A 27107-nucleotide genomic window follows, 5' to 3' on the forward strand; every position below is an offset into this window, starting at 1 on the left:
ATATGCCCCCCAGTATAGATCAGATAGGTATATGTCCCCAGTATAGATTAGATAGGTATATGTCCCCAAGTATAAGTTAGATAGGTATATGCCCCCCAGTATAGATTAGATAGGTATATTCCCCCCAGTATAGATTAGATAGGTATATGCCCCCCAGTATAGATTAAATAGGTATATGTCCCCCAGTATAGATTAGATAGGTATATGTCCCCAAATATAAGTTAGATAGGTATATGCCCATAGTTAGATTAGATAGGTAGGCGGGGGGAGCGGAGAGAGAGAGGAGTTTCCACTTACCTGTCTTCATCCTGCACGCAGCTTCTATCTTCAGCCTCTCCCGGCGCGCGTCGCATCGGTAAGAGCTCCCCCTGTGATGACATGCGGATACGTCATCACAGGGGGCGCTGTTACCATAACGACAAACGCCGGCCGGGACAGGATGTAGATAGAAGCTGGTAGGATCAAGGAAGGTAAGTGGAAAGTCTTCTCGCCGCAGCTGCCCGTACGCCCGCTGCCCGCCGCCAACAGCAAGCGAGGCCCCCTGCAGCGTAAGGCCTCGGGTGCCCCTGCTGCCAGTCAGACCCTCGGACCCTCCGCCATACAAACATACGGCAGCCCCACTTCCGATCTCGGTGCAGGGGGGGGGTGTTCCAGACACCCGGAACACCCCCTTCCGTGCGCCAGTGTATATGTAGGCAAGAGTGCTCCCAATATTAAGTAGCCCCCTCCCACAGTATAGGTAGCCAGGTGTGCTTCCAGTATTAAGCCGTAGGGATGATTGGCCTTCACACCAGGCTCTTTTGCAAGCTGTATTTATTCCATCACAACCGACAATACATTTGACAATTGATTTGGGGCAATTCAATATATCTCTTTCTTAAGGTAAGCTCAGCGCACACTATGCTGCGATCATGCAGCTAGCCTGCAGTGGTAACTTATTCTCACTCCTTCTAACTAATAGCCACTACAATGACCTCGCCCTGAGCCCCGACGGTTCCAGTGGCTTTATTTGACATGATTCCTGCACTTTGATTGGCCCAAAAGGCTGCCTATAAAGTGACAGGCAGTCTACTGGGCCAATCAAAGCGCAAGAATCACATCCATTAAAGCCACTGGACCTGCCGCGGCTCATGACAGGTTCAGTGAAGCAACCGCTAGTTAGAAGGATTGAGCGTAAGTTACCATTGCATGCTAGCTGCACTCCCGCAGCATAGCGTGCACTGATCTCGCGCTCCTATCATTAAGCTGCACTGCTTTTGCAGCACAGATTTATGAATCAACCCCAATGTGGCAGTGTTTCTCATAAAACACACATACTGCGGCAGCGTTTCTCATAAAATACACATACTGCAACAGTGTTTCTCATAAAATACACATAGGACTCGATTCACAAAGGCGTGCTAAGCCTAACGTTAGCACGCCTAACAGCTTTGGACGTGCAAACTAGGATGCTAAGTAGTTTGCACATCCAAAGCTGTTACTGAAACGTCGCACTGTTTGTGTGTAAAATAGCTTTTCAGGCTATTTTACGTGCGAACTGTGCAACGTTTCGCTTGCAGCGCGCAGCGCGAACCTTTGCGCGCGCAAACACTTGCGCACATATTAGCACGTGAAGCGACCGTTTTCACCTCCTAAGTGCCTTTTCACTGGCGTGCTAACACTTAGCACCCTTTAGTGAATCGAGGCATATGTGGCAGCATTTCCCATAAAATACATGTGATGCGGCAGCGTTTCTCATAAAATACACATAATGCAATAGTGTTTCTCATAAAATACACATAGGCCTTGATTCACTAAAGCCTGTTAGCGTGTGAAGCGGTGTGCCGCTTCACACGCTAATATGCGCGCAAGCATTTGCGCGTGAAAAGGTAGTGCTGCGCGGTGCGTGCGAAATGTCGCACCGGTATGTGCGAAACTTCGCAACGATCGTGCGCAAAATTGCCTGAAAAGCTATTTTACACGCAAACGGTGCGACATTTTGCACGCTTCAGTGCGTTGCGACATTTCGGGCGCCGCACCAACTTAATGCACGATCAGTAACAGCTTTGGACGTGCAAACTACTTAGCACCCTAGTTTGCACGTCCAAAGCTTTTAGGCTTTAGTGAATTAAGCCAATAATGTGGCGGCGTTAGTGTTGGCAGTAACTAGCAGTAGGACTGCGTAATAAAAAGAAGGAAATATGCTGAGAGTGATAGTTTGTATACATGAAGAAAGAGGAAAGCGCCGGCACTGCTGTCAACACTTTAATTCCAAATTGTTAAAACCGTGAACAAATACAAAATACTGTCCATACAAAGAGTTGATGGCACATACCATAGGCATCTGTGAATGGTGCGGTGGGTGCGGAGGGTGTAGAGCCTGACGGCCGTTTCGCGCGTTTGCGCTTCTACGGAGGCTGCAAGGGGGTATTGGTGCCAGCATACCTATATACCTATATATATACCTATACATATATAGGTATATACCTATATATATACCTATATATATTCCTCTCCACGCCCACTGTCTGTGGGAGTACCACAAGGGTCCGTCCTTGGACCCCTCCTCTTTTCCATTTACACCCATGGCCTGGGACAGATAATAAGCTCTTTTGGGTTTCAATACCACCTCTATGCTGATGACACCCAAATTTATTGTTCTGCCCCAGACCTCTCCACACTACTATCTAAAGTCCCCAAATGTCTATCCGCTGTATCTACATTTATGTCATCCCGCTTCCTTAAACTCAATATGAGCAAAACGGAGATTGTGATATTTCCACCTTCGCTCTCTGTTCCACCTCCCATTGTCACAATCAATGTAGAGAACACCCCAATAGCATCAACCCCCAAAGCTTGTTGCCTAGGGGTAACTCTGGACTCTGAGCTCTCCTTTAAACCACATATTAACACTATAACTACCTCCTGCTAGTTCCATCTCAAAAACATCTCCAGAATCCGTCCCTTCCTTTCACAAGAAGCAACTAAAATGCTTGTGCATGCCCTAATCATCTCCCGTCTTGACTACTGCAACACCCTACTCTGTGGTCTACCAAAAAGCAGACTGGCACCCCTCCAATCCCCACTAAACTCTGCGGCCCGTCTCATCCACCTCTCTTCTAGATCCTCTGAGGCAGCCCCTCTCTGCCAATCCCTCCATTGGTTACCAGTTGCCCAAAGGATCCAGTTTAAACTTCTCACACTTGCATACAAAGCTCTACACAAGCTGTCGCCTCCATACATTTCCTCTTTAATCTCCAGATACCTCCCCGCTCGGACCCTCCGTTCCTCACAGGAGACCCTTTTGTCCTCCAGCCTAGTCACCTCCTCTCACTCTCGCATCCAAGACTTCTCACGGCGGTCCCTCTCCTTTGGAACTCTCTCCCTCAGCCGGTTCGTCATGCCACGAGTCTGGAAACCTTCAAACGTACTCTGAAAACACACCTGTTCAGACAAGCCTATAATTTGCTATAGGCAGCACTGAAGGCACACTGGCTCACCCACTAATCCTGGTGTTTCCTTCCCCTTTGTTTCCTCCCCACTACCCTCTAGATTGTAAGCTCGCAAGGGCAGGGACCTCCTCCTAGTGTTTCTCATACTGCTGTAATTTTAACATATGTATATGTACCAACTACATATCAACTATGTATGTATCTGTATTTATTCTATTCAATGTCATGACTGTACAGTGTCTTGTATTTCTTATGTATATTTGTTCCCCATTATTTGTTTGTACTATGTACAGCGCTACGGAAGATGTTGGCGCTATATAAATAAAAAATAATAATAATAATAATAATAATTCTTCCTAAGTCTGCGTGCGGCGGCTCGCCGTTACAAGCACCGCCCCCCTGGCCATCACGACACGTCTCCCCATTGGCCGCTATGAGCGGGGACAGCTGGGGGCGAGTGACGTCAGGTATTTCCTGACTACGGAGCCCTGTGTGGGAAACACTGTATTAGATTTCCCTAGCAACCTATGCGAACCAGGCCTGTTGCGCAAGTCGGGAAATGGTGCTGCCATCTTGTGGCTAAAATAGATATTGCAGCTGTAAGCTGCAAAGTGCAAAAATAGTGCTGAATTGATATCTTTTTAGGTTCATAAGAGCATCATCTATGCATATGTAAATATTAAAAGTGTTATCAGAGGTGTCCCCAGACATCATGGGGTGAATTTAATATGTTGTGCCAAATAGTGCAATAAATAGTGTAATAAAAAATGTAATTATTGGAGCAAATCATTAGTGACAAAAAAAGGGGGGGGGGGGATGAAGGGGGAAACCGCATATCTGCCTGGTGGATATTATGTATAAAAAACCAAGTGATTAGGTGGATAAACAAGCTAAATATGTCCGAGACTCAGATTTTTGTGCAATTATGCTGTGTGCCATTTTAGCTAACAAGGAGGTGATGGACGGAGTGCTGGAAATCTAAAAACAATAATCAAGGGGGAACATGGAGGTTAGTTGTTTCCCCTTGCTGGAAGGGCCACAATGGGTCATATGAGGCGAAGGACATTGGCATTATATCATATTCATAGTAAAAAGAATAAAATGGTATATAACAAACACGGGATAGATCCATGTACTTATAAGGAGTTGTAACCACCCCTATAAAAAAAGCCATCTAAGGGTGGATGAGCATATCAAAAAAGATGATAAAGTGAAAGACCATAGAAAAACATGATTGCACATGGAAAGGATAGGGGAAGGAAGAGGGAAAGGGATGCTATAGGGAAAGAAAAAGGGGGGAAGGGAGGAATGGAGAGGGAAGGATGGGGATGGGAAGGGAATGCCCATGCTTAGTATAACAGGAGGAATTCCTCTATTATTCCCTAAGAGTTCATCAACCCATCATGGGACAAGGGGACATAATCTACAACATCAAGGTTCCAAGAAACATGAGAGATCAGTGTGGTCGTTCATTCCAAGTGGGCCCATAGCGTCAGTCCTCAATATCATGCGGGCCTCTTCTCTTTTAAGGTACCTTTCCCTATTACCTCCACGCCTTGGAGGTGGTACCTGCAAAAGTCCTGCAAAGGTCAACTTAGTGGGATCTCCTTGATGAGCTTCCCTCATATGAGCAATCACCCGAGTAGAACCTTTTCCCGATTCAATTGAGTGGAAATGTTCACGGAATCTCCTGTTGAGAGACCTAGTGGTTTCCCCTATATAAAATCTGCCACAGGGGCACCACAATGCATAAACGGAAAAAGAGGTCTGGCATGTAAAAAAATCCCGTACACGACGACGTATTGGGCCCACCTGGTAATAAGAGCCGGTGGCCATGCTCTCACACGACACGCACCGACCACATCTGTGGTTCCCCTGTTGCAGGTGGCCACTCAGCCAATTGCTACTGCTGCTCCGTGACAAGAATTCACTCCTGCTAATCTTTGAGCCAACGGTAGGGGCCCTCTTGAACGAAAATAGGGGTCCCTCCTCAACCAGTGGCTTCAAGATCGGGTCCCTCAAAAGGATATCCCAATTCTTTTTGGTGATCTCCTTGATCTTGTCAGCCATGGGGGTATAATCAAATGTGAATGGGACCTGCCCTCTTTTTAACTTTTTCTTTCTTCGACTCTGTCTTTCCAGGAGCTGTTTCCTGTCCATTCTATTGGCATCTTTAAAAGCTTTCTGGATGACATCTTGTTCATACCCTCTACCTACAAGTCTCCTACCCAGTTCTTCTGATTGGGATATGAAGCTTGCGTCGTCTGCATTATTCCTCCGCAGCCTAAGGAACTGACTATAGGGTATCGATTGGGTCACATGATTGGGGTGGAAGCTTGACCTGTGTAGGAGGGCGTTAGAGGCAGTTGGTTTCCTAAAGCCCCTGGGAGTCAGGGTATTGCCCTGCACCTCCAACTCCAAGTCCAGGAAGGCAACCTTTTTGTGATCAATTGTGGCTGTAAATGCCATATTCATGGTGTTGTTGTTCAAATATATTAAGAAATCATCGAAGGTTGCACAAGTCCCGGACCAAAAGATGAGGATGTGGTCCACATATCTGGACCACATACTGAGGTACCGCCGAAACGGGTTTGAGATGACGTGAACATATTGTTCTTCAAACCAAGCGAGGAAGATATTGGCATAAGTGCAGGAGACCGCCGTTCCCATGGCGGTCCCCGACACCTGCCAATACCAAACACCATCAAATAGAAATGCATTGTGCGAGAGGACAAACATGAGGCACTCACATATAAAATTCTTGAAGTCCTCACTTCTATTTGTTCTGTCGAGAAAGACTCTCACAGCCTGTACCCCCAAATCATGGGGGATTCGGCTGTAGAGGCTCTCTACATCAATGGTTGCGAGCAGGTCGCCCTGGACCCACGTAAGGTTATCAAGGCCCACAAGGACATCCAATGTGTCCTGTAAGTGGGAAGGAATTTCATCCAATAAAGGCCTCAGGACGTGGTCCAAATATCTGGACAACCTTTCAGTGACCGACCCAATGCCAGAGACCATGGGTCGGCCCGGGGGGTTGGTCCGAGACTTGTGCACCTTGGGTATATGATACCACACTGGTTTGATGGGAAAGTCTGGCAGTAAATCTTGCGCTAGCTTGGGGTCTAATACCCCCTTCTCAGCACCCTCTCTTAAAAGCGACCTCAAACGGTCCTGATATACTACAGTGGGATCCCTGCGTAAAGGCTTGTAGTAGGTATTGGTGTCCTGCAGTTGTCTTAAGGCTTCTATTTTGTATTGCTCTTCTGTCATAATGACGATTGTTCCGCCTTTGTCCGCGTGCTTAATTTGGAGATCCGGTCTTTTCTGCAGCCATTGTAAGGCTCTTTCCTCCTGTGGTGACAAGTTTTTAGGACTCCGTGGATAAATTTCTGCTCTTATTTCTTTCTCCATGATTTTTTGGAAAATGTCCAAACTCGATCCAGGCTGCACAGGAAACGGTGCCAAAGATTTGCAAGCTTTGAAGTTGGTCTGCAGACTTTGAAGCATCTTATCCCTAGACTCCTCGTCCTCTAACTCCTTGAGTATTTCGAGATTGAGAAGATCCTGCTGATCCCAATCAATTCTAGGGCTAAAACCAAGTGGACTTATCATGGTGCCTCGACCCACGTTTGCCTGCTTGCTCATAACAGAATCTTTCTTAGCAAATTGTAGCTGTATATTCATTCTTCTTATATTTTTATACAGATCTATTCTATACTGAGCATAATCGAACTCTGTGGTTATACTAAAATTAAGTCCCTTCTGCAGCAAGCTAATGGTGCCCTCTGGGAGATGGTGCTCTGTTAAATTTATGATTTGTAATTGTTCATAGGGAGAGTCCTGCGACTCAAGTTCCTTTAAATCCACTAGGTCTCTCAACAGGAGATTCCGTGAACATTTCCACTCAATTGAATCGGGAAAAGGTTCTACTCGGGTGATTGCTCATATGAGGGAAGCTCATCAAGGAGATCCCACTAAGTTGACCTTTGCAGGACTTTTGCAGGTACCACCTCCAAGGCGTGGAGGTAATAGGGAAAGGAACCTTAAAAGAGAAGAGGCCCGCATGATATTGAGGACTGACGCTATGGGCCCACTTGGAATGAACGACCACACTGATCTCTCATGTTTCTTGGAACCTTGATGTTGTAGATTATGTCCCCTTGTCCCATGATGGGTTGATGAACTCTTAGGGAATAATAGAGGAATTCCTCCTGTTATACTAAGCATGGGCATTCCCTTCCCATCCCCATCCTTCCCTCTCCATTCCTCCCTTCCCCCCTTTTTCTTTCCCTATAGCATCCCTTTCCCTCTTCCTTCCCCTATCCTTTCCATGTGCAATCATGTTTTTCTATGGTCTTTCACTTTATCATCTTTTTTGATATGCTCATCCACCCTTAGATGGCTTTTTTTATAGGTGTGGTTACAACTCCTTAAAAGTACATGGATCTATCCCGTGTTTGTTATATACCATTTTATTCTTTTTACTATGAATATGATATAATGCCAATGTCCTTCGCCTCATATGACCCATTGTGGCCCTTCCAGCAAGGGGAAACAACTAACCTCCATGTTCCCCCTTGATTATTGTTTTTAGATTTCCAGCACTCCGTCCATCACCTCCTTGTTAGCTAAAATGGCACACAGCATAATTGCACAAAAATCTGAGTCTCGGACATATTTAGCTTGTTTATCCACCTAATCACTTGGTTTTTTATACATAATATCCACCACGCAGATATGCGATTTCCCCCTTCATCCCCCCCCCCTTTTTTTGTCACTAATGATTTGCTCCAATAATTACATTTTTTATTACACTATTTACTGCACTATTTGGCACAACATATTAAATTCACCCCATGATGTCCGGGGACACCTCTGATAACACTTTTAATATTCACATATGCATAGATGATGCTCTTATGAACCTAAAAAGATATCAATCCAGCACTATTTTTGCACTTTCCAGCTTACAGCTGCAATATCTATTTTAGCCACAAGATGGCAGCACCATTTCCCGACTTGCGCAACAGGCCTGGTTCGCATAGGTTGCTAGGGAAACCTAATACAGTGTTTCCCGCACAGGCCTCCGTAGTCAGGAAATACCTGACGCCACTCGCCCCCAGCTGTCCCCGCTCATAGCGGCCAATGGGGAGACGTGTCGTGATGGCCAGGGGGGGCGGTGCTTGTAACGGCGAGCCGCCGCACGCAGACTTAGGAAGAATATATAGGTATGCTGGCACCAATACCCCCTTGCAGCCTCCGTAGAAGCGCAAACGCGCGAAACGGCTGTCAGGCTCTACACCCTCCGCACCCACCGCACCATTCACAGATGCCTATAGTATGTGCCATCAACTCTTTGTATGGACAGTATTTTGTATTTGTTCACGATTTTAACAATTTGGAATTAAAGTGTTGACAGCAGTGCCGGCGCTTTCCTCTTTCTTCATGTATACAGATGTCACTTTTGTCCTGAGCACGCTGAGGATCCACTGCGCACACACCTGTGTCTAGGCCTGTGTTGTCTCTCCCTCCCCTCTCCTTCACTGGATAAGAGGACGGCTCCTGCAGTGCCAGCATTCTTCCTTTCTGTTTCTACTCATGTGAGTGATAGTTTGTGGCTTTTTCTGCTAGCATGGCAGCACATGTGCACAGCTGGGTGCTAAGTTGCTGCCCAGCAGATAATGTAGAAAAGAGAATGGCAAACACCTGAGCTGTCTAGGGTACACAACTGACCTCTGTGGTGTCATTTTCTCTGCACTGTGGTCTGGTGAGGGTTCTAAACAATGTCCCAAACCAAACAGGCTAAAAACATATCAGCTATCCCAGAATGCTTATGAATCCATTTGGAGGCCATCAGAGCACACCCATTAAAAAATGTAGTCAACACCTGAAAAAAAATAAAACTCTGTCATTAACGGGGTTAGGACCAGTTTCCACTTAGCAGGCATGCGTCTTGCAGGATGCACGCCACCACTTGTAGTGATGTGAGTACTCATCCGAATCACTTAGCTGTTCAATGCACGGCTGTAGGAATTTGGGTGTGTGCTGCCAGAAACTACAGCATGTACAGAATTGCAATGGCATGCATGGATGGCAAGCCATTGCTAAATAGGCAGCATTTCCCCTTGACACCCTCCTGTAGGGAAACACTGCAGATTTGGCCCTACAGTTAGCCCTTAGAAAAGCCCAGGCACTGTAGCCACAAGTATCTGCAAGTTGGAGCCATAAGAGTACTACAAACTTCCTGTGTTGTTCATGGCGGTAGCTTTAATTATGATGCTGTATTACAAATAACAGCAAACATACCAGGAATTAGCAAAAGGCTACCCGCCACCTCTAAAAAAAACTGAACAGTCTTTCATATGTGTTGTTTCGGCTATACTTTTCTTGGTGTTTTTATATACTGCAGCATATATAATTATAAACAGCAGATATGATCATAAACTTTAGCATGTTGGCTCTTAGTTTAAGTAATTTGGATGAGACTGTTAGCTCCTCTCAAGTACAGTTAGTGACATCAAAGAAGAGAGGAAGAAGCAATTTGGTCGGCACTGCTAAGCATGCATTTAGTTTAGTGACACCACAAGCAGCAATACAGCAATACAATTGATTAAATGGTGGTTACACTCATACTGGAGCTGGTTCTGAAACTAATGGTGGGTGCAGGGGATAGGTAAGCCTCAAAGAAAACACAAAAAACACCCCCAAAAAACTGTTTAACATACATGGGGCTTCTACCAGCCCCCTGCAGCCGCTCTGTGCCTGATTTATTACTCTGCAATGCTCCAGTACTCCGCAGTGCCTCTCTTTCTTCTGGATGCGCTGCCTCGGTCTGCTTCCTGATCGCAATCCCGTGGATGGGAGTAGTGTTGGGCGAACAGTGTTCGCCACTGTTCGGGTTCTGCAGAACATCACCCTGTTCGGGTGATGTTCGAGTTCGGCCGAACACCTGACGGTGCTCGGCCAAACCGTTCGGCCACATGGCCGAACTAAGAGCGCATGGCCGAACGTTCCCCGAACGTTCGGCTAGCGCTGTGATTGGCCGAACGGGTCACGTGGTTCGGACCCGAACGCGCTCTGATTGGCCGAACGGTCACGTGGTTCGGGTAAATAAATACCCGAACCACGTCATATCTCCGCCATTTCTCTGTGGGTTTAGCTTTGGGTAGGCAGGCAGGGTAGTTCGCTCTCCAGCCACGCTAGCCAGGGTCCCCCCCAGTCATTGTGTGTCGCTGCTGGGAACAGTAGTACACCGCTCGCTCAGCCACACTATATAGCATTCTGTTTACTGCCACTCTGTGTACCTCGCTCAGCCACACTATATAGCATTCTGTTTACTGTTCTGTGTCTGCTGGGAATAGTAGTACACCGCTCGCTCAGCCACACTATATAGCATTCTGTTCACTGTTCTGTGTCTGCTGGGAATAGTGGTACACCGCTCGCTCAGCCACACTATATAGCATTCTGTTTACTGTTCTGTGTCTGCTGGGAATAGTGGTACACCGCTCGCTCAGCCACACTATATAGCATTCTGTTTACTGTTCTGTGTCTGCTGGGAATAGTGGTACACCGCTCGCTCAGCCACACTATATAGCATTCTGTTTACTGTTCTGTGTCTGCTGGGAATAGTGGTACACCGCTCGCTCAGCCACACTATATAGCATTCTGTTTACTGTTCTGTGTCTGCTGGGAATAGTGGTACACCGCTCGCTCAGCCACACTATATAGCATTCTGTTTACTGCTCTGTGTCTGCTGGGAATAGTGGTACACCGCTCGCTCACCCACACTATATAGCATTCTGTTTACTGTTCTGTGTCTGCTGGGAATAGTGGTACACCGCTCGCTCACCCACACTATATAGCATTCTGTTTACTGTTCTGTGTCTGCTGGGAATAGTAGTACACCGCTCGCTCAGCCACACTATATAGCATTGTGTGTACTGCCACTCTGTGTACACGGCTCAGCCAGACTATATAGCATTGTGTGTACTGCCACTCTGTGTACACCGCTCAGCCAGACTATATAGCATTGTGTGTACTGCCACTCTGTGTACACCGCTCAGCCAGACTATATAGCATTGCGTACTCTGCCAGTCAGTGTGTATATTGCTGGGATCAGTAATACTCCACTCACCGCCAACCACTATATGAGCTCACCATGAGTTCCTCAGAGACCTCCGCTGTGAGCAGCACTCCCAACAACAGCAACAGCCAACGCCCCACGCAAGCTATGACATCCACCCCAGCAGTTAGTGGTCAGCAGCAGCCCTCCCCGGAGGAGAACGTTGTGTCCATCGGTCCGTCGCCAGAGCGATTCATGAGGGCTGCCATTGAGGAGATGATGGGGCCTGATGTGGAGGAGGAGGTCTGGCTCAGGCCAGCATCCCAAGTTAATGTTGAGGACGATGAGGGGTCTGTGTCTGGGGATGTTGGGGTGGCAGAGGTGGTGGGTGGGTCAGACTCAGGAGAAGAGTTGTATGATGAGGATGATGATCGGGACCATCTGTATGTGCCTCAGAGTCCGACCCCGGAAAACATGTTGTATCGTGTGTTTAGGTACTAAAATCTGCGTTCCCACTTCCCAGTACTGCCCGCAGTGCCCGGGTTCACGGATCCATATAATTTTTTGGGCAGCACTATCAAACTGTGGTACTATGAGTGAGTTGCCATGGTCCTTCTGTGCTGCCTGTCACACTCACCGTCTGTCTGCAGATGGATTGTTCAACACAGCTACGCCATCTGACATGTAGTCCTGGACCTTGACCATCTTCTCCAGGCGATTGGTGTTGGAGGACGTGGAACTGCCCGATTGCTGTTCTGTGGGCTGCTGCATGGGTGTCAGAAAATGTTCCCACTCCAAGGACACTGCCAATACCATTCCCTTTTCGGCACTAGCAGCAGCTTGTGTTCTTTGCTGCCCTCCTGGTCCTCCTGGGTTTGCTGAAGTCAGTCTGTCGGCGTACAACTGGCTAGAGAAGGAGGAGGATGTCAATCTCCTCTCTAAAGTCTCCATCCTCAAGGGCCTGCTGGAATTGTTCCATTTTTGACCTGTCTGACACTTTCTTCAATCAGTTTTTTAACATTGTGTTTGTATAAACTGGGTATAAACCCAGTAATTGGTGTTGTCCAGATTCCAGAATAATGAATAATAATGAATAGTGAATAATGCGCGGGCCGCGTTCAATGCAGTCTAGCATGAATTGAGCCATGTGTGCCAGAGAGTCCTGCCAGACTCCTCTGTCTTCATGTTCTTGTGAGCGTTGTGATTGTTGTGATGCACCATATTCGTCACCAGCATCACTTTCTTCATCTTCTGCTGTCCATTCCCGCTAAATTGTGGAAGTCCAACGTCCAACGTGCACCGCTCTGTCCCTCGGCAGTGGGGGCATCCAATTCCTGCTCCAACTCCAGCTGTTCCTCGTCCTGTTCTTTGTCATAGCTGGGACCAGCGTTTCCTGAGGCAGGTTGCCTGATGTTGGTATCATCACGCTGATCGTTTTCATCTTCAGAATCCCCCACTTGCATCATGCCAGCGGTTTCCATCTTCAACATTGATTTCTTCAGTAAACACAGCAGTAGTATTGTAATGCTGACTGTAGAGTTGTCACTGCTCAGTCACAAGCAACGTGGATTGCTCAAAATTTTGGAGGACTTGGCAGAGATCCAACATGGTGGCCCAATCAGATCCACAGAAGCTTGGTAGCTAGCTAGCTGCTGGAATGCGCCTCGGCACTGCGCAAAAGCGTGCTAGCATGTGCAGCGTAGAATTCCAGCGCGTAGGGAGGGACATCACCCAGCGAGCGATGGTGCGCTAGCATCTCTTGGTGAGTCCTTCAGAAGCGGTACTGGACTTTTAACAATGTTTGTTTTTTTTTCCTTCAACAGATCTGCCACGTTGGAGTGAGGAGGACGCCGCCGACCCCGACACCAAGCTGAACCCCGGCGAACTCCAAGCAGAGGATCTTCAGGAACCCTCAAGGCTTTGAGCAAGCTGAGGAGGATCAGCAGTCCCGACGAGACCTCTCCTCATATGCGACTGAGTGCAGTGGATCTCCCCAGAACAACCTCTCACTTGTCACTTTGTCACTGGTCACTTTGTCACTTTGTCACTTTGTCACTTTGTCACTTTGTCATTTTGTCACTTTGTCACTTGTCACTTGTCACTTGTCACTTTGTCATTTTGTCACTTTGTCATTTTGTCACTTTGTCACTTTGTCACTGGTCACTTTGTCACTTTTCACTTTGTCACTTATCACTTGGTCACTTGTCACTTGGTCACTTGGTCACTTGTCCAGATGATCTCGGTACACCTCCTGCGATTCAAATTCCTGCACACATTGCTCTGGGATTTGGGTGTGATGAATGATGCATCTAACTGGCCACCGGAGGCAATTAAGGCCTTCAAAACATTGAAAGCAGCTTTCTGTTCCGCCCCCATTTTGCGTCATGTTGAGTTGTTGATGTCATGTTCATCCTCGGCCTCGCCTTGCATTTCAGTGCGAGGTGCATTTTCCACAGAAAAAGGTTGTGAATCCGGGCACAACATTTGTGGCTGTTCCATTGACCTTTCACAGGTAGAAGATTGTGGGGGTGGGAATAGCTCCTCCGAATAGCCCATTGTGTCCTGAAAACTACTCATTGCATTGCTTTGCGCACACATTTTTTTGTCCTCATGCAAGGCCTGAGTTGCACCTGAAAGCGTGGCCTTCTCCTCCTGCGCCTCCTCCTGTTCCATCACGTGTGCTGCTGCTGCTGCTGGGTTAGCGTTACCGGTCCCTGTTTATTGAACCTCTTATCTTTATTACATTTATGACTGCATGGCGGTAAAAAGCATGCTATCCGCACGCTTCTTGTCCTCATGCAAGGCCTGGGTTGTTGTGTCTCAAAAAGCGTGGCCTTCTCCTCCTGCGCCTCCTCCTGTTCCATCACGTGTGCTGCTGCTGCTGCTGGGTTAGCGTTACCGGTCCCTGTTTATTGAACCTCTTATCTTTATTACATTTATGACTGCCTGGCAGTAAAAACCATGTTACCTGTGCAAAGAAACATGACATTTTCAGCATTTAAAAGACAATTTTTCCTTTGAAACTTTACAATCAATTTTCTCAAAAACTATAAGCTCTTTTTGCTAAATTTTTTTTCCCTCTTGTACCCACTCCCAAGGTGCACATACCCTGTAAATTTGGGGTATGTAGCATGTAAGGAGGCTTTACAAAGCACAAAAGTTCGGGTCCCCATTGACTTCCATTATGTTCGGAGTTCGGGTCGAACACCCGAACATCGCGGCCATGTTCGGCCTGTTCGGCCCGAACCCGAACATCTAGATGTTCGCCCAACACTAGATGGGAGCCAGTGATGCTCATCCAGATTCCAGATACCTGAACCATCCAGATATCCGAACTTTTTTCTGGTATCCGAACTCGGATACGAATTCCAGATACCTGGATAAATCCGGAATGCACTATCCGAGCTAACTCATATACCTATTAGGTATCCGGAAATCAGTCCAGATACCTAGTTCAGGTACCCCGATCCAGATAGCGTAACCACGAAGATGACGTCCATGACGTCATTGAGCCAATCAGAGGGCTCCCAGCCAAAGCCCTAGCAACCAATCACAGAGGGGAACCCTGGCCAGCCCCTCCGGTATATAATCTCATCCTTGCTTGTGACTGCTCACTGAGAGACATCTCCAGTGCTGTTGGCTAAGCAAATGCTGTATTACTGAGTTAAACATAGCGTTTTTGCTCCTAAACACCTGTACTACACCAGTATTGTATTGTTTTTTAGTTAGCTAGCTTGCATTTTGATTTTAGTCAGTGTGGCAGTCAGACTCAGTGCTGCAGCTGCTAGGCTAGGTTAGGGCCAGCTGTGTGCACAGGCTAGGCCTGCTGCCAGCCTTAGCTACAGTATAGCTTGTAGGTTATTAGGGATTAGATTACTGTACTACTACTAGTCTTATGCCTAGTACTAGTGTTGGGCGAACACCTAGATGTTCGGGTTCGCGAACGTTCGCCGAACATCGGCGCGATGTTCTGGTGTTCGCGCTGAACTCCGAACATAATGGAAGTCAATGGGGACCCGAACTTTCGTGCTTTGTAAAGCTTCCTTACATGCTACATACCCCAAATTTGCAGGGTATGTGCACCTTGGGAGTGGGTACAAGAGGGAAAAAAATATTTGAAAAAGAGCTTATAGTTTTTGAGAAAATTGATTGTAAAGTTTCAAAGGAAAAACTGTCTTTTAAATGTGGAAAATGTCATGTTTCTTTGCACAGGTAACATGCTTTTTGTCGCCATGCAGTCATAAATGTAATACAGAGAAGAGGTTCCAGGAAAAGGGACCGGTAACGCTAACCCAGCACCAGCAGCAGCACACGTGATGGAACAGGAGGAGGCGCAGGAGGAGAAGGCCACGCTTTCAGGCGCAACTCAGGCCTTGCATGAGGACAAAAAAAATGCGTGCGCAAAGCAATGCAATGAGTAGTTTTCAGGACACAATGGGCTATTCGGAGGAGCTATTCCCACCCCCACAATCTTCTACCTGTGAAAGGTCAATGGAACAGCCACAAATGTTGTGCCCGGATTCACAACCTTTTTCTGTGGAAAATGCACCTCGCACTGAAATGCAAGGCGAGGCCGAGGATGAACATGACGTCAACAACTCAACATGACGCAAAATCGGGGCGGAACAGAAAGCTGCTTTCAATGTTTTGAAGGCCTTAATTGCCTCCGGTGGCCAGTTAGATGCATCATTCATCACACCCAAATCCCAGAGCAATGTGTGCAGGAATTTGAATCGCAGGAGGTGTACCGAGATCATCTGGACAAGTGACCAAGTGACAAGTGACAAAGTGAAAAGCGACAAAGTGACAAAGTGACAAAATGACAAAGTGACAAGTGACAAAGTGACAAGTGAGAGGTTGTTCTGGGGAGCTCTACTCCACTGCACACAGTCACATATGAGGAGAGGTCTCGTCGGGACTGCTGATCCTCCTCAGCTTGCTCAAAGCCTTGAGGGTTCCTGAAGATCCTCTGCTTGGAGTTCGCCGGGGTTCAGCTTGGTGTCGGGGTCGGCGGCGTCCTCCTCACTCCAACGTGGCAGATCTTCTGTTGAAGGGAAAAAAAAAACATTTTTTAAAGTCCAGTACCGCTTCTGAAGGACTCACCAAGAGATGCAGGAGTGCTTCAATGTAGCGCACCATCGCTCGCTGGGTGATGTCCCTCCCTACGCGCTGGAATTCTACGCTGCACATGCTAGCACGCTTTTGCGCAGTGCCGAGGCGCATTCCAGCAGCTAGCTACCAAGCTTCTGTGGATCTGATTGGGCCACCATGTTGGATCTCTGCCAAGTCCTCCAAAATTTTGAGCAATCCACGTTGCTTGTGACTGAGCAGTGACAACTCTACAGTCAGCATTAAAATACCACTGCTGTGTTTACTGAAGAAATCAATGTTGAAGATGGAAACCGCTGGCATGATGCAAGTGCAGGAATCTGAAGATGAAAACGATCAGCGTGATGATACCAATATCAGGCAACCTGCCTCAGGAAACGCTGGTCCCAGCTATGACAAAGAACAGGACGAGGAACAGCTGGAGTTGGAGCAGGAATTGGATGCCCCCACTGCCGAGGGACAGAGCGGTGCACGTTGGACTTCCACAATTTAGCGGGAATGGACAGCAGAAGAGGAAGAAAGTGATGCTGGTGACGAATATGGTGCATCACAACAATCACAACGCTCACAAGAACATGAAGACAGAGGAGTCTGGCAGGACTCTCTGGCACACATGGCTCAATTCATGCTAGACTGCATTGAACGCGGCCCGCGCATTATTCACTATTCATTATTATTCATTATTCTGGACAACACCAATTACTGGGTTTATACCCAGTTTATACAAACACAATGTTAAACAACTGATTGAAGAAAGTGTCAGACAGGTCAAAAATGGAACAATTCCAGCAAGCCCTTGAGGATGGAGACTTTAGAGAGGAGATTGACATCCTCCTCCTTCTCTAGCCAGTTGTACGCCGACAGACTGACTTCAGCAAACCCAGGAGGACCAGGAGGGCAGCAAAGAACACAAGCTGCTGCTAGTGCCCAAAAGGGAATGGTATTGGCAGTGTCCTTGGAGTGGGAACATTTTCTGACACCCATGCAGCAGCCCACAGAACAGCAATCGGGCAGTTCCACGTCCTCCAACACCAATCGCCTGGAGAAGATGGTCAAGGACTACATGTCAGATGGCGTAGCTGTGTTGAACAATCCATCTGCAGACAGACGGTGAGTGTGACAGCACAGAAGGACCATGGAAACTCACTCATAGTACCACAGTTTGATAGTGCTGCCCAAAAAATTATATGGATCCGTGGACCCGGGCAGTACTGGGAAGTGGGAACGCAGATTTTAGTACCTAAACACACGATACAACATGTTTTCCGGGGTCGAACTCTGAGGCACATACAGATGGTCTCGATCATCATCCTCATCATACAACTCTTCTCCTGAGTCTGACCCACCCACCACCTCTGCCACCCCAACATCCCCAGACACAGACCCCTCATCGTCCTCAACATTAACTTGGGATGCTGGCCTGAGCCCGACCTCCTCCTCCACATCAGGCCCCATCATCTCCTCAATGGCAGCCCTCAATAATCGCTCTGGCGCCGGACCGATGGACACAACGTTCTCCTCCGGGGAGGGCTGCTGCTGACCACTGGCTGCTGGGGTGGATGTTATAGCTTGCGTGGGGCGTTGGCTGTTGCTGTTGTTGGGAGTGCTGCTCACAGCGGAGGTCTCTGAGGAACTCATGGTGAGCTCATATAGTGGTTGACGTTGAGTGGAGTATTACTGATCCCAGCAATATACACACTGACTGGCAGAGTACACAATGCTATATAGTGTGCTGGGTGAGCGGTGTACACAGAGTGGCAGTAAACACAATGCTATATAGTGTGGCTGAGCGAGCGGTGTACTACTGTTCCCAGCAGACACAGAGTGGCAGTAAACACAATGCTATATAGTGTGCTGGGTGAGCGGTGTACACAGAGTGGCAGTAAACACAATGCTATATAGTGTGGCTGAGCGAGCGGTGTACTACTGTTCCCAGCAGACACAGAGTGGCAGTAAACACAATGCTATATAGTGTGCTGGGTGAGCGGTGTACACAGAGTGGCAGTAAACACAATGCTATATAGTGTGGCTGAGTGAGCGGTGTACTACTATTCCCAGCAGACACAGAGTGGCAGTAAACACAATGCTATATAGTGTGGCTGAGCGAGCGGTGTACTACTATTCCCAGCAGACACAAAGTGGCAGTAAACACAATAATGCTATATAGTGTGGCTGAGCGAGGTACACAGAGTGGCAGTAAACAGAATGCTATATAGTGTGGCTGAGCGAGCGGTGTACTACTATTCCCAGCAGACACAGAGTGGCAGTAAACACAATAATGCTATATAGTGTGGCTGAGCGAGGTACACAGAGTGGCAGTAAACAGAATGCTATATAGTGTGGCTGAGCGAGCGGTGTACTACTATTCCCAGCAGACACAGAGTGGCAGTAAACACAATAATGCTATATAGTGTGGCTGAGCGAGGTACACAGAGTGGCAGTAAACAAAATGCTATATAGTGTGGCTGAGCGAGCGGTGTACTACTATTCCCAGCAGACACAGAGTGGCAGTAAACAGAATGCTATATAGTGTGGCTGAGCGAGGTACACAGAGTGGCAGTAAACAGAATGCTATATAGTGTGGCTGAGCGAGCGGTGTACTACTATTCCCAGCAGACACAGAGTGGCAGTAAACAGAATGCTATATAGTGTGGCTGAGCGAGGTACACAGAGTGGCAGTAAACAGAATGCTATATAGTGTGGCTGAGCGAGCGGTGTACTACTATTCCCAGCAGCGACACAATGACTGGGGGGACCCTGGCTAGCGTGGCTGGAGCGCGAACTACCCTGCCTGCCTACCCAAAGCTAAACCCACAGACAAATGGCGGAGATATGACGTGGTTCGGGTATTTATTTACCCGAACCACGTGACAGTTCGGCCAATCAGAGCGCGTTCGGGTCCGAACCACGTGACCCATTCGGCCAATCACAGCGCTAGCCGAACGTTCGGGGAATGTTCGGCCATGCGCTCTTAGTTCGGCCATGTGGCCGAACGGTTTGGCCGAACACCATAAGGTGTTCGGCCGAACTCGAACATCACCCGAACAGGGTGATGTTCTGCAGAACCCGAACAGTGGCGAACACTGTTCGCCCAACACTACCTAGTACACACCATACAATTTTCTGTAAGATTTCTCTGTAATGCTAGGCCTACACGGCTCGTTTTATATTATCAATCGAGCCGCTGATGGCTCGATTGATAATATCCAACCTGCTCGATCCCTGCGGGCGGACAATGAACAGAAACGAAGCGCAGATAAGGAAGTGCCTGCGGGGATGAGCAGGAATCGATCCGCGCGCACGTGCGGACAAGCGGGACGCAGCGGCATCAAGCCAGCGGCTCGATACCGGCGCATAAACGCGCTGTGTATGCCCAGCATTAGATTTTTTGTAATTAGATTATTTTCTGTAAAGTACTGGTAGAGACTGGTCATTATCTCTGGTGCATTGTCTTCTGGTTATCTCCTGCTGAGTAGAACAATGCCTAATTGCTGGGCAGATAGATGGTTAGATAGATAATTTCCAACATGTTGGAAATTATCTATCTGGCAGGTAAATCTTACAGACAATCTTACAGAAAATTGTATGGATTGTACTAGGCATTATATTGTGTGTAGTTAGTTGTTAAGTTGGGCATACACGGTACGTTTTGTACCGTGTAATCGAGCCGCTGATGGCTAGATTGATAATTTCCAACGTGTCCGATACCCCACCGGATCGATTCCGCACTCGATACCGGTGGGCAGGACAAAAGAATAAATGAGCGGAAGATAAGAAGCCGCCCGCGGGGACGAGTGGGAATCGATCTGGGCGCCCGCGGGGACGAGCGGGGACATGCCGGAATCAAGCCAGCGGCTCGATTACACGGTACAAAACGTACCGTGTATGCCCAGCATTAGAGAGAGTACTACTACTGTGTTGGCTTCATTTACTGCAGATAGTTACTGCAGTGCTGCTTTTAGAGTCAGTCAGTGTGTGACAGATAGACAGTTAGTGTGTGCTCCTGTCACTCTGTCAGTTGAAGTTCTACTAGTACTACTACAACTAGTCTACTACTACCAGTTATATATAGTTAATTTGTATTGAGTTAGCTTACCTTAATTGCAGTGCTGTTACAGTGTGACAGATAGACAGACAGTTAGTGTGTCAGTGTGTGCTACTCTGCTGTCACTCCGTTAGTTGACATTCTACTACTGCTACTATCTACTAGTACTACTGATTTGAATAATGTACAAGTACCCCACTTCATTTGGACACATATAAAGTTGTACTATGTCTGCTGGCACTGGCAGCTGGGGGAGGGGCAGCATGAAAAGCAAGGGCCTGTGCAGGCACTCGTCATCTGGCGTGTCCTGTGCCTGCCTAGTAGCTGTGCACAGGTGCAGTATGAGCCAGATGACGTGAACGTGGACGTGGCGGCCGGCGGGTCACCATCATTGCAGGCGGCCAGTAGGGACATGTGGAGGACAGGGGCTGCGGAGAGTGAGACGGCTGCGAGGGGCTGGAAGAAGCCCCAGGTGAGTACAAGATAGATTTTTAAGTTTGCCTCGGATGTCCTTTAAAGAGACTCTGTAACAACAAAAACCTCCCCTGGGGGGTACTCACCTCGGGTGGGGGAAGCCTCCGGATCCTAATGAGGCTTCCCACGCCGTCCTCTGTCCCACGGGGGTCTCGCCGCAGCCCTCCGAACAGCCGGCGACTGTGCCGACTGTCAGTTCAATATTTACCTTTGCTGGCTCCAGCGGGGGCGCTGTGGCGACTTTCGGCACGGAAATAGACGGAAATACCCGATCTCCGTCGGGTCCGCTCTACTGCGCAGGCGCCGGAAACTTGCGCCTGCGCAGTAGAGCAGACCCGACGGCGATCGGGTATTTCCGCCTACTTTGGCGCCGACAGCCATCAGAGCGCCTGCGCAGGAGCCAGGAAGGTAAATATTACGTCATGGCTGTACGGAGGGCTACAGCGAGACCCCCGAGGGACGCAGGACGGCGTGGGAAGCCTCATTAGGATCCTGAGGCTTCCCCCACCCGAGGTGAGTACCCCCCAGGGGCCGTTTTGTCGTTACAGTTCCTCTTTAAGTGGGGCCGGATTTACCATAAGGCAGTGTAGGCACGTGCCTACAGGCGCCTGATGATGGAAAGGCGGCTCACTCCCCAAGTGCCTCTCTCCTGCTTTACCTATGCAGAGTCCTGATGAGAGTATAAATGAGAGGTTACTCACCCTATTCTCGGCACTCCATTGAAGAGATCTCCCTTCAGTTAGGGGCACCTCTAGCTACTTAATACTGAGAATATCTCTGAATACCTAATACCTTAGCTAGCTATGATGGGCAAGGGAAGTAAGGGAGAAGTGGCAGCTGGACCAGCCAGCACACTTGCGATGCAGTTTGGTGGAGGTTTGTAGGTTCATGGAGGATGAAGTCTAGGGTGCCAGGAAATCTGTGCCTATAGGTTCCTATGATGTAAATCCGGGCCTGCCTTTAAGTAAATTTCTATTTATGTGAATGTTATTAATTTCTACCCTGTTTGATATTTGTGAGAATTAAAAGTGATAGATAACAAGAGAAACATGTACAAGAAGGTAGAAGAACTTATTGGCAACTTTTGCCACAAAGCGTCAGTAAAAAAAGTGGAAACCTGTGGCTGCAATTGAAGTGAAAGCAGATCTCTGTTTTTCCGGCTCTTCTTCATAGCATAAGTAAAATATGCAATCCAAGGTTTGGACCACACTCAGGTCACGCCTTTATAAATATGGTGATCTGTGCACAAACAAAAAATAATGATCTGTAATCAATCCACCACTTCTTTATGAAGAGTTGTTTACATTTTAAAGTGGAATATTGTAAGTCTTTCTGTGTCATTTCATTGTGTCACAACTATAACAAAGGTTGGCAGTTTCAAGGCAACAGTTTAGGGATGGGCCATAAAAGCAAAATGTAGCTACTTTTTAGAGGGGAAATTCAAAGCAGCAGCCACAGGCATATATACATGTACAAGGTGCTGGTAATGTGAAGGGGTTTATAAACAGGAGTCATCAAGGGAGTTCTCAGATCTCTCCAGTAGAATTCAGTTATGTGATATCATATAAGTATATTTATAATTGCTCTTTATATCCACTGCAAAAAGGTTTTTCCTCTAATATAGATGCCGCTAATCAGGGCCGGATTTACCATAAGGCACTGTAGGCACATGCCTACAGGCGCCTGGTGATGGAAAGACGGCTCACTCCCCTCCCCAAGTGCCTCCCTCCTGCCTTACCTATGCAGAGTCCTGAGCAGAGTGTAAATAGGAGGTTACTCTCCCGGCTCTCAGCATTCCACTGACCAGATCTCCCTTAAGTCAGGGGCACCTCTTGCTACCTAATACTTCAGGAAACCTCTAGCTACTTAATACAGAGGATACCTCTGACTACCTAATACTAAGGGGCACCTGTAGCTACCTATGACGGGCAAGGGTACTAAGGGAGAAGTGACAGCTGTGACAGCCAGCACACTTGCAGTTCTGTTTGGTGGGGGTTTGTAGGTTAACGGAGGGTGAAGTCTAAGGTACCAGGACATACTGTATATGTTGGCGCTTTAAAAACACAATAATTAAATAAATATGTATAATACTAGGGTTTGTAGTAATATTCATACTATCCTATTCATCCGCCGTCTTTTACTAGCAAAGTTATGAAATATATGGCCACTGAGTGTATAGTGTTTGTGTATATTAATACAGATATAAGGAAGCAGGGGAGGAGTCTGCAGCATCCTATCAGCTCTGATCACATTTACATAAATACTGGCACGTGCATGCTGCCTGCATTTAATAAGCAGGGGGAGTAGAGTATATTCCACTGATCTCTGGCAGAGTCACCTGCACCATGGTCTGGGCTGCCCTCCTCATCTCTGCTCTCTGTTTCTGCACATGTAAGAGAGGAACTGGGTGGTTTTAGTATAGGCTAGCTTTTTGTGAAGATTTTTTGCTTAAAAAAATATTTTTTATTATACACATAATGTATTGTATGCTTACATATGTCATGTGAACTAATCTCTGTATTTCAGGCTTTGCTGCTCAGGTCACTGTGACCCAACCGGCCTCTGAGTCTGTCTCTCCTGGAAGAACAGTGACCCTGCCTTGTACAGCCACTGGCTTCAACATAAGGGGTGAGAATTTACGTTGGTTTCAGCAGAAAACAGGAGAGAAACCTCAGTATCTTTTGAGGTATAGGAACGACACTGATAAATACCAGGGAACCGGGGTCCCTGACCGATTCTCTGGATCCAAAGACAACTCTAAGAACACAGGATATTTAACCATCAAATCAGTGGTGTTAGAAGATGAGGCAGTATATCACTGTCTTCTGTGGCATTCTTCTGGCAGCCAGTTCCACACTGATGAACCATTATGAGGAACTAATATACATACTTCACTGGCAGGGGCAGAGTGACTTCTCCCTGCCAGAATACAGAAGTAATATTATAATGATATTATAACATTTGATTGTTATCAAGCCAGAGGCATATCTAATGGGGTGCAAGGCATCAGTGGTGCTCGCCAGTGATCTCGAATTCGAATTTACCCGGGTAGTTTTTCATGAATCCAGAACTCAAATTCGAATTCGAAGATCGATACCGATCACGAACTCAAATTCGAATGTATCCGAATTTTACTCTCGAATTCGGCCGTGATCACGGGTGTTAGCCAGTGATCACGAATTTGGGTTGCGGTATCCAGTGGATGACATCACTGGGCCAATCAGAAGGCCCCCAGCCGATGCCCTAGCAACCAATCAGAGGAGGGGAGCCTGGCCCTCCCCTCCTCTATATAAGGCGGCGGCCATCTTAGGGAACGCGGCCTTGCTTGTGTGACTCTGTGGTACTGAGAGCATCTCCAGTGCTGCTGTTGGTCTGAGCAAGTGTTTTTTCACTGTTAAACCCAGCGTTTTACATCCTAAACACATTCTCTACACATATACAGGTATTGTATTGATTTATAGATAGATAGTGATTTGAGTGTTATAGTTCAGTCAGCTAGTGTAATGTATATACTGTATACTGTGCTAGGCTAGTGTTAGTCTGTGTGCTGGCTAGGGCCTGCTAGCCTAGGTAGCCTTAGCCTACTAGCTTAGGTAGGCTAGGGAGTATAGTTGTTGTGTACTACTAGAGATGTAGCGAACGGTTCGCCGGCGAACGGTTCCAGGCGAACTTTGGGGGTTCGCGTTCGCCTGCACCAGGTGAACTTTTGCGGCAGTTCGATTCGCCCCATAGACTTTAATGGCCGCCGACTTTAACGGTTAATAGCAAAGTCCCCTTCCATAGTAGAAACACCAAAATTGTTGGGAATGTTAAGTGGAATAGTGGGAACAAGAGGAAATTATTTCAAAATTATTTTTCAAAAAGACCTTATATTTTTTGAGAAAATCAATTTTAAAGTTTCAAAGTAAAATGAGCCGATTCCTAAAAAAAGAACCGATTCATTAAAAAGAACCGGATGATTCAAGAACTGTTACCATAGCAGAGAATGCGTCCTGAGCAGGACGTGAAGCTGCCGGCTCGCTGCTGTCTCTCCCCACCTGCCTGCACCTGTCACCCTCACCTAGCCTGGCACCCAGCGCACCCATGGGTGCCAGGCTAGGTGAGAGTGACAGGTGAGGAGGTGGGGAGAGACAGCAGAAGCCGGCAGCTATGCGTCCAAAAGGACGCATTCTCTGCTATGTGGGAGTAGAGTTGGGCCGAACGGTTCGCCTGCGAACTTTGGGGGTTCGCGTTCGCCTGCATCAGGCGAACTTTTGCGGAAGTTCGATTCGCCCCATAATGCTGTATTGAGCAAAATTTTTAGCCTCCATTTCACTGTCAGCAGACATGTTATTGTCAAACACACTGCTTTCAGTGCTAGAGAACCCTCCCTTCAAGCTAGGTCCTTTATACCATTTGACTCAGTTGTCTGCCTACACTAATTAATTATGGGACAGCTGGTACACACTCTGCTAGGGAGATTTTAATTCCTCCCTCCTCCCCTTCTGCCTGTTCCCTCCTCCCCTTCTGCCTGTTTCCTCCTCCCTCCTACCGGAGGGAGGAGGGTCTCTTCTGCCAGGGAATTATACTATTTTAAAAACCAGTATACATCATACCATAGCTGGTACATCATACCATAGCTGGGAATACATACATGAGTATACATCATACCATAGCTGGGAATCGAACCCAGATCTCACTGTGTGGTGGGCACGTCACCCTAAGCACTGTACCACTACAGAAGTAAGTGAAGCTAGCCTAAAATTTAACATTTATGCTCAATGCAATAGAACCATTAGGTTGCTTAAAGGAGAACTGTAGTGAGAGGTATATGGAGGCTGCCATATTGATTTCCTTTTAAGCTATACCAGTTGCCTGGCAGCCCTGCTGATCTATTTGGCTGCAGTAGTGTGAATCACACCAGAAACAAGCATGCAGCTAATCTTGTCAGATCTTACAAAAATGTCAAACACCAGATCTGCTGCATGCTTGTTCAGGGTATAGGGCTAAAAGTATTGGAGGCAGAGGATCTGCAGGATAGCCAGGTAACTGGTATTGCTTAAAAGGAAATCAATATGGTAGCCTCCATATACCTTTCACTACAGTTCTCCTTTAAAGGGAACCTTAACTGAGAGTGATATGGCTGTTTCCTGTAAAAAATACCAGTTGCCTGGCAGTCCAGCTGATCTTTGTGACTGCAATAGTGCTGAATCACACCCTGAAACAAGCATGCAGCTAATCCAGTCTGACTTCAGTCAGAGCACCTGATCTGCATGCTTGTTCAGGGGCTGTGGCTAAAAGTATTAGAGACACAGGATCAGCAGGCAATTCAGGCAACTGGTATTATTTTAAAAGGAAAAATTAGCTGCATGCTTGTTTCTGGTGTGATTCACACTACTGCAGCCAAATAGATCAGCAGGGCTGCCAGGCAACTGGTATAGCTTAAAAGGAAATCAATATGGCAGCCTCCATATACCTCTCACTACAGTTCTTCTTTAAGCAACCTAATGGTTCTATTGCATTGAGCATAAATGTTAAATTTTAGGCTAGCTTCACTTACTTCTGTAGTGGTACAGTGCTTAGGGTGACGTGCCCACCACACAGTGAGATCTGGGTTTGATTCCCAGCTATGGTATGATCTGGTGTTTGACATTTTTGTAAGATCTGACAAGATTAGCTGCATGCTTGTTTCTGGTGTGATTCACACTACTGCAGCCAAATAGATCAGCAGGGCTGCCAGGCAACTGGTATAGCTTAAAAGGAAATCAATATGGCAGCCTCCATATACCTCTCACTACAGTTCTCCTTTAAGCAACCTAATGGTTCTATTGCATTGAGCATAAATGTTAAATTTTAGGCTAGCTTCACTTACTTCTGTAGTGGTACAGTGCTTAGGGTGACGTGCCCACCACACAGTGAGATCTGGGTTCGATTCCCAGCTATGGTATGATCTGGTGTTTGACATTTTTGTAAGATCTGACAAGATTAGCTGCATGCTTGTTTC

The 27107-nt window shown here is 47.3% G+C and overlaps 1 protein-coding gene, 1 long non-coding RNA gene and 2 gene segments (V, D, J or C); 3 read left to right on the plus strand and 1 right to left on the minus strand.

Annotated features, from left to right (window-relative positions):
• The window catches only part of LOC137522763 (uncharacterized), a 58977-nt gene extending 36636 nt beyond the window's left edge, over nt 1-22341 (minus strand). Inside the window, exon 1 of the long non-coding RNA XR_011022436.1 lies at nt 22242-22341. This is a non-coding gene — a long non-coding RNA (uncharacterized lncRNA). The remainder of the gene's footprint in view (nt 1-22241) is intronic.
• LOC137522707 (immunoglobulin lambda-1 light chain-like) overlaps nt 1-27107 on the plus strand; it is a 418930-nt gene that overhangs the window by 303269 nt on the left and 88554 nt on the right. The window lies entirely within an intron of this gene.
• The window catches only part of LOC137522623 (Ig lambda-1 chain V regions MOPC 104E/RPC20/J558/S104-like), a 226047-nt gene that overhangs the window by 122338 nt on the left and 76602 nt on the right, over nt 1-27107 (plus strand).
• Nucleotides 23434-27107, plus strand: part of LOC137522590 (immunoglobulin lambda variable 5-45-like) — a 65093-nt gene continuing 61419 nt past the window's right edge. The window contains 2 exon segments of the V gene segment in view: nt 23434-23515; nt 23651-23972. Of these exon segments, the coding sequence occupies nt 23470-23515; nt 23651-23972 (368 nt within the window).

Source organism: Hyperolius riggenbachi, chromosome 1 (assembly GCF_040937935.1).
Source record: "Hyperolius riggenbachi isolate aHypRig1 chromosome 1, aHypRig1.pri, whole genome shotgun sequence".
NCBI lineage: Eukaryota > Metazoa > Chordata > Amphibia > Anura > Hyperoliidae > Hyperolius > Hyperolius riggenbachi.